Source organism: Silene latifolia, chromosome 7 (assembly GCF_048544455.1).
Source record: "Silene latifolia isolate original U9 population chromosome 7, ASM4854445v1, whole genome shotgun sequence".
Taxonomy (NCBI): Eukaryota; Viridiplantae; Streptophyta; class Magnoliopsida; order Caryophyllales; family Caryophyllaceae; genus Silene; species Silene latifolia.
Window position 1 is genome coordinate 12,645,097 of NC_133532.1, and position 8,327 is coordinate 12,653,423.

Consider the following 8,327-nt stretch of genomic DNA (forward strand, 5'->3'; position numbering starts at 1 on the left):
TTGGTGTTTGAAACAGTTTTAGCAAAAAATGTAACTTAAGAAAATAATTTTAGCAAAATTTTTAAAAAGGAAGTAATTTCAAAAAGTTGATTTCAAAAAGGAGTAAAATCTAATTTACGCTAAATACTTAAGTAGCTGGAAAACTCGTAAATTTTGACATTCTTAGCAGATGTAAACTAATGATATGCATATGCAGGGTTCTGGAAGTCAGCAATGGGATTGTGCTTTTGCCGTCCAAGCTTTGTTGGCTACAAATCTAAGTCTTGATGACATTGGACCTGCTCTTAAGAAAGCACACTTCTTCATTAAAGAATCACAGGTTTTATTGAATTATTATGTCCTTGCTCTGCTTGTACTAAAACTTAAGAGATGGCATTGCTACATTACACATACTACATCCGTCCCCGTCCCCGTCATTTGTCTATCTTTGGTTTTGTGGGCCGTGTTATTAAGTGGCAAGTAGACAATGAGTCGTATAAGTGAAAAAAGCCCACTTCTTTGAATCACATGTTTTATTTCTTAAGGACATGCATTAGAAAAATCGTTTTTAAGCCGAATGTAAAAAATAAAATACTCCGTATATATCAAGTAGAGGACTTGGCTCCAATAATAAAAATAGAATTGACTTTTAATCTTTTACTCGTATTTTGGAACAAATTAACTTAATTAAGCAAGCTAAATAATAAATAAAGATAGTGATAATGTGAACCATGTAGGTGAAAGAAAATACATCGGGCGATTTTAAGAGTATGTATCGTCACATATCCAAAGGATCATGGACTTTTTCGGATCAAGATCAAGGGTGGCAGAGCTCTGACTGTACTGCTGAAGCCCTTAAGGTACAATAATAATTATATAATTAATATTTTAGGAAATTATTTTGTATTGCGAAGGCGTTAAATAATCATAATAATTGATTAGTTTGTGTGTTAATAATTTGTTATTTGTGAAGTGTTGCTTGATTTTATCAACTATGAATCAACAAATTGTTGGAGAAAAGATGAATGACGAGATGCTATATGGTTCTGTTAATGTCATACTTTCTCTTCAGGTACAACTATGCATACATTCCTTCAATTACAAGTTACGAACATTTAGTTTTAGTTCTCATAAATTCTAATTACTATAATTAACATTTTGATATAAAAAATTTTAAGAGTGGAAATGGAGGATTACCGGCATGGGAGCCCGCTGGAGCTCCGGCATGGATGGAGGTAATTAATTAATGGTTTTGCACGTCATAATTTAAGATTCATCCTAATTCATAAAATATTCACAAAAGTCCAAATTAAAAATCATACTCCCTTAATATATGTGAGTATTATTATAATGAAAGGGGAATTATAGATTGAATAAGAGGGAGTCACATTTATGTAGATAAATTAGAGCAAAAATTATTGGTAGAACAACATATATAACTTAATCCCCCTACTACCAAGAGAATAAAGATTTTCTTATTTTTTCCGCCTAAATAATTTTTACTCACAATTGAGCTCCTTTCTAAATTCTAAACTATAAGAGCAACTCCAATGTTAGGCTAATATTTTTTTGAAAGTAAAGAACAATTCTTTAATAGAACGTCATAGGACACTTACAAAGAATAGGTATCATCAAAAACTAATCGAATAGAAACCAAAGAAAAATAACTTTCTTATAAACTAGGGATCTCAAAACACGATCTGACAATTCGGCTCGTCCTATTATCGCTATATTCATGTAACTTTTGAGGAAATATTTCGTTATTATGAGATAAAATTTGGCAATACGCAAGAAGCTATTGATGAATAATAATTCTGATGAAATAAGTGAGATATTGGAAACTTGGAAAATAAGATTGGTGGGTTTCTTATGTTGCATAAGCAGCAACGACAAAAAGAAACAAGAAGGGCAAGGGACAAAGCAATCTATACATAGGGTGTAGTTTGTCAAAATACTTCTTAGGAAAACAACCAACTTTTCCTTTTGCCCAAATTTTGTTAATTTTCTTTTCCTTAAATATTAAGTATTTAAATTAAAATTCGTTTTCAGAAACAATTTGAAAAAATTACCATGCATTAAAATAATATTATATTTAAAGGACAAAATATTCGGGGTATTACAATTACTGGTGAGACTAAACCCACGAATGAATGGAATACCCTGAAATAAGAGACGGAAAAACGATTCTCGCCAAAAGGGGGACTTTTATTAAATAGAAGATAGATATGCATACTATTGATTGAAATTTGAAACAATTTTGGGGCTTACCATCAATCGATGGGGTTTTTTGTCAAACACAACCTTTAAATTTTTTTTTTTTCAAACACCACATTTAAAAAAAAAGTTTGTAAAATACAACCTTTAATAAATTTTTTGTTGTCAAACACGAATTTTTGGCTGAAGGACTTAACATTTTGCAATTGGGTAACTTTCAATCGATGTTTGGGATAGCAAACGATGTCGGTTTGAGATGTTCTTGGACTCGTTGGAAAGGTGTAAATACAAGCTTTCCATGGGTTATCAATATGATGGTCAAAAGTGGCCTTATGTGGGGTCTATTGCTGTGTAAAGTAAGGCTGGTCGGAGAGATTAGCGGGTGGTCGGGGATTTTTAGTGGGTCTTTTAATGAGGTTATGATGCTTTGTTTGGTCTGACATTTGGTATGTAGGTAGCGGGGAGTGCAAGGTATGTAAGTCTTAGTTGTGTTGTTTGTGGTGGTTGTTGGTTGCAAGTGGTGGTTCGAGGGGAGTTAATTTGGAGGTAAAAAACATTCAAAAGAATGTCAAAGTAGGATTTTTTTTGTATGGGTCAATTCACTCACCTCAAAACACCACTTAGAACAAACAACCACCAAAAACAAAACAACTACGACCTACCTTACACTCCTTTCTATCTATCTACCAAATTTTAGACCAAATAAAACACCCTAACCCCATTTAAAGACCCACGAAAAACCGTATGACCACTCGCTTTAGAGCTAGCCTCTTCAACCAGCCTTACTTTACACATCAATAGACCCCACATAAAGCCACCTTTGATCATCGTATTGATAACTCCGGGAAGGCTTGTATTTCCACCTTTCCAGCGAGTCCAAGAACACCTCAAACCGACATCGTTTGCTATCTCAAACATCGACTGAAAGTTACCCCATTGCAAAATGTTAAGTCCTTCGGCCAAAAAGTGGTGTTTGACAATAACAAAATTTATTAAAGGTTGTGTTTTACAAACTTTTGTTTTAAAGGTGGTGTTTGGAAAAAAAAAATTAAAGGTTGTGTTTGACAAAAAAAAACCTAATCGATGGGAGCCCCGCATATAATTGATGGAGGCTAGGGGTTTTAAAGAGAGAATTTTTAATTGATGTTAGGTTAATATTTGAGTAGTTTGAATTTGCCACCTCAGATTTTCAAACTAACTCTTGTCAAGCCACAATATGCTCCAATGCTAAACCAATATTTATTTTACTTTAGCGGGGCCATGATTTTCAATGAAAAATGATATTCTCCTTGTAATCCAAGAGAATGAATTCAATTTCTATTTTGGATTCCAACGCTAAGCTAATGACTTGCAATCCCAACTAACTCTCTTTTTCTTCTTTTAGAGTTGCTCTAATAAATAATGGATTACTAATTGGTGTTCCACTATTCTTTCCACTAGCCCGTCTTATGAACTATACTCTAAAATTTACTCACGCTATTCAATTAGTGTATGTTTTTCGCATTTTTCCTTTATATTTGTATTTCGTACTCCCTCCAATTTCTTAGAATCTCCTCTCTTTCCTGTTTCACAAAAGTTTGATTATCTTCCCGCTTTCCTTTTTTTTAGTAAGTTTCATTCATTTTTTTTTATTAATTTCTCTCCTAAAAAATCAAAAACTCTCACTACTTTATTTACTATTTATTTATTATTTATTCATTTTTCATTTTTTAGCATTTTTTGTGCCCAAAAGAAAGGGGAAGATATTAGGGAATTAGAGGGAGTATGTTTTAACAAAAAGTACAATGATAGTTGTACACTTCACTGAAATATTTTATAAAGATAAAAAAGAATCATTGTTATTTATGTTAAACTGACCTTATTTATAATAAATAACTTTTTTATTAAAAAATTGTAGTTCAACCGTCAATTTCATTCATGCTAAAATTATCAAATTTTATTTCTTCTACCTCTATTACTACACATTATTATTAAAATTTGTTGTTAGAGTCAATTTAACTATTAAAATTCTCTATATAAAACGATCTAAGAAACCGCGCTTTCGCGGGATCTACACTAGTTTATTTGAATCATATTTCTAATACTCGAAATTGACTTTTTTTCCTTTTCTAATCCCATATTCAGTTTCTCAACCCAACAGAATTTTTTGAGGACGTTGTCATCGAGCATGAGTAAGTGTGAATTCTGCTACAAACATCGTCAATTGAAATTAAATTTATATTGGTGGTATTAATTTAACACAAATTCTCATCATAGTCACAAATATATGTATGTGTTATAGTAAAAAAAAAAATTGTATACTTCATATTGTTAATTATTATTAAGGTGAAAAAATTGCACTTATCAACTGTCGTAGATATGTGGAATGTACTGGTACAACAATTGAAGCCTTGGTATTGTTCAAAAAATTATACCCTGGGCATAGGAAGGAAGAGATCGAAAGGTTCATTGCTAAGGGGTCCAAGTTTATCGAGGATATCCAATATCCCAATGGTTCATGGTATGTTGTCAATACAATTATGCGAAAAAAATATGCTGCAATTATGTAATGGAGTAGAAGTTAATGTGTCTATGTGAGTCATGCCACTGGTTCGGACGACTGTTGTCAGATGACCTTATGGGAATTTGTTTTTGTAAATGTAGGTACGGAAGCTGGGGAATATGCTTCACATACGGTACATTTTTTGCACTAAGAGGATTAAACGCGGCTGGCAAATCCTACTCAAATTGCGATTCTATTAGAAAAGCCGTTAAATTTCTTCTTACAACCCAAAAAGAGGATGGCGGATGGGGAGAGAGTTATCTTTCATGCAACAAAAAGGTACCTTCTTTTGTACAGTATTACAAAACGAAAGTCAAGGTGATTCAATAGCTTCTATTTTGGGGTATAAAAGGCATTTGTGATTTATCAAACACAGGAGTTTGTGCCACTAGAAGGTCGATCCAATTTAGTTCAGACCGCATGGGCGTTAATAAGTCTCATTTATACAAGACAGGTATTCTAATCATCCAACCTTGTTTCTACTTCCGTATAATTACGTATATTTTAACTTACCGTAAAGTTATATATATAACTGAATCTTAATTCTTATCATTGATATTATGTCAGATGGAGAGGGATCCTACTCCGTTACACCATGCAGCAAAACTGTTGATTAATTCACAACTAGAAAATGGGGATTTTCCTCAGCAGGTACATTCTATACTCAGACCATTTTAATCGTCGGCTTTTTTTAACATGCGCCCGTACTGATCATGTTTGTTTAATTTCTATTCCATATGGAAAATGGCATGAACAGGAAATTACAGGAGCATCCATTAAGATCTTGATGTTACATTATGCTATGTATCGGAATATTTTCCCTATGTGGGCGATCGCTGAATATAGGAAACACGTTCTCCTGAATACAGAACTCGAAGAAAAATTACCTTTAAGAAATTAATCCTCAAAATCATCATCTTTACATTTAGAGGCCGGATCTTGAAGCAAAATATAAGGCGCCAATGTTTGAGCTATTACGGTGCGTATTTGAAATATTTACGAAATTATGCAAGGAAGGCCAGATGAATGTTTTTATACGGAAATGTGTATGAACTTAGAAATGAATAGATCCTTGCCTGACGATGTAGATGACTAAAATCTGTCAATGTCTTTACTTATGGTCTTTGGTAGCTTCCATAATCTGGATTTCTAGTAGAATACGTAGAAATAAAATGTCAATTTCTATAGGTTGTACGAATTTCATACTGTAGGTTAGATCGAAAGGAGTGGCCCCAATGAGCGTCATAACCAATGTTTGACACCCCTATAGGGCAAAGGGTATTTTGTTTGGCCAATCGTGGTAGATTTCTGTTGTTTTCTTTATTATTTTCTGACTACCTTGTTATTTCTAAGTCCCCATTGGTTTAAGGTCGGGTAGGATGAGGAGTTCTGAAGTTTGGATCTTGTATTTAGCTAAGGGGACTTTCATTTTTGCTTGAAAATGTGACCCGTGAACACTAGTTATCTCATGACGATACCCATATCGGCAAATTATATTGCTTTCAATTAACATGGCCACTTGTTTTGAAGTCAAGACAATAAAAGAGGCTGTTTCAACCTGTTCTCTAAAGTAGTTTAGGATAATCAAAATGAAACAGTTAGCTTATGTTCCAGCGGGAATCATTTTCCCGATGATGTCAATTCTACATGTTGAAAATGGTCTGAGAGACGTCGTGGTATACATGAGCAAAGGTGTTATATGTGTTCAACATTATGAAGATTTGGTAATTGTGATAATGTATGTTATATTCTTACAGTCTGTTTTCATCGTAATCCAGTAGTATCCTAGATATTATTTTCTTGGCCATCATGGGGTCGCTTATGTGGAGACCGCATTTTCTCGTCATGGACTTCCTCCATACCTTCTTTACTTTGACATAATCAAATCAAAGTAATATTACATCTCGTGGCGTTCTCTTGTATTAGGGAATATAATATGTGAGTATTTAATTTGCTTATAATTAGGAAACCGTATATATCGTTAGCATATTCTATGCATCGTATATAGGCAATAAACATATATTCCTTTGAGTATATTTATGAGATAGTCATAACCACGCAAATTAGGGGATTGTAGATACTTACATGGTATCAGTAACTAAGTTAACGATCTAGCATACACAATTGTGTCAAGTAACGCTTCAACGTCGTATTTCTCATCGCCGGCCTCACAAAAATTCCCGTCGACGACAAGACACCCCCCTCCCCCCACACCACCACCACCACCACCTCCTAAATCATCCCTAAATCTCGTCTATTCCGTTAACCATATTCAGAATAAGGTTAAGATTTTAGACGGAATCAAGGTTACTTACACATCGTGGGTGAATATTTTCACCCTCCATGCACGTGATTACAAAGTTCTCGCTCATATCAATGGTACATCACCACCGTTTCGACCGATCCCACACTTGATACATGCCCGAGATCGATTCCCACGTGCTGTAATGGATCTATGATACGCTTTCCGAGGATCTCCTTTCCCGTGTTCTTGAACCCGACTCCACTGCTCGCGCGCCTTAGCTTTGCGTCAAGAACATCTTCCTTAATAGCAAAGGCACCTGTGCTGCTACCCTTGGGCAAGTTCAATAATCCCAAGCTCGCATCCATGTCATCTCCCGATCCGTATGGCAACGTCTTCACGAATTAGCAGGACAATTGAAAGAAGTTGATGCCGAGGTAACTAATCAGCACCTCATTCACCAACTCGTTCGCGGCCTTCCTCTTGCATACGACAATGTTGCCTCTTATATATATTAATCAAACATTGTTCAATTTCGAGACCGCCAGGAGCATGCACGTATTGAAGCAACATTGCACTGCTTACCGCGACGAGACTAATAGTGCTTTGGTTGCACCTGCAACCTCCCCTGCTGATGTAACACCCCCATACTCCAAGTGCCTTACCAGGACCACTCAGGTATGGAGACATCACCATCTCGGTTGCCCGAGGTATGATAATCAAATAGACAAAATAGAAACAACATTTATTATAATAGTTTAATGAAAGAATACAATTCTCGAAACCAAACTGAAAGTGCAATACATTATTCAAACATGCTTTCTCAATCGAAATGTAAATAAAGACTAAACTACAGCGGAAGACTCTATCGTCATGTCGTGGCCATCCCACCTATCGTACCATCTCTATACCGCTCAATATCGCTCACCATCCCCGAATGGATCACCGCAGGTTTTACAAAACAACAGGGGTCGACTAATCACACAATCAATATAGACAACGATAATAAGGCAAACAGCAATTTGAACCGCCACACACACACACACACCAACCAACCGTCTCAATCATCGATCGTCCTTTGGACCAGACCACCGCGATGGGGACGCACCGGCCGTTCCCACCTAAGCCCCGCTCATCGTACGAGCGATAACCCCAGTATCATTAATGTGCACATCCCTTCGTGGCGGGTTCCACGAGGAAAGGCGAAACTAGGGCGTGAGATCACTCCCGCAAGTGACCCCACTCGCCCGAGAACGCATCTCGAGAGCCATCAACAACCATAACCACATTCACAATCACAATCACAATCATATCAAATAACTAACTACAACACATCACCAATATCCCATT

The 8,327-nt window shown here is 35.6% G+C and overlaps 1 protein-coding gene across 1 annotated transcript in view; it reads left to right on the forward strand.

The window, feature by feature from the left end:
• Nucleotides 1-5,868, forward strand: part of LOC141591758 (beta-amyrin synthase-like) — a 232,564-nt gene extending 226,696 nt beyond the window's left edge. Inside the window, exons 10-19 of the mRNA XM_074412204.1 lie at nucleotides 197-319; nucleotides 717-839; nucleotides 953-1,051; nucleotides 1,158-1,214; nucleotides 4,318-4,364; nucleotides 4,550-4,693; nucleotides 4,837-5,014; nucleotides 5,112-5,189; nucleotides 5,303-5,386; nucleotides 5,493-5,868. Of these exons, the coding sequence (XP_074268305.1) occupies nucleotides 197-319; nucleotides 717-839; nucleotides 953-1,051; nucleotides 1,158-1,214; nucleotides 4,318-4,364; nucleotides 4,550-4,693; nucleotides 4,837-5,014; nucleotides 5,112-5,189; nucleotides 5,303-5,386; nucleotides 5,493-5,636 (1,077 nt within the window). The 3' untranslated portion in view covers nucleotides 5,637-5,868. The remainder of the gene's footprint in view (nucleotides 1-196; nucleotides 320-716; nucleotides 840-952; nucleotides 1,052-1,157; nucleotides 1,215-4,317; nucleotides 4,365-4,549; nucleotides 4,694-4,836; nucleotides 5,015-5,111; nucleotides 5,190-5,302; nucleotides 5,387-5,492) is intronic.
• Nucleotides 5,869-8,327: the final 2,459 nt, after the last annotated feature.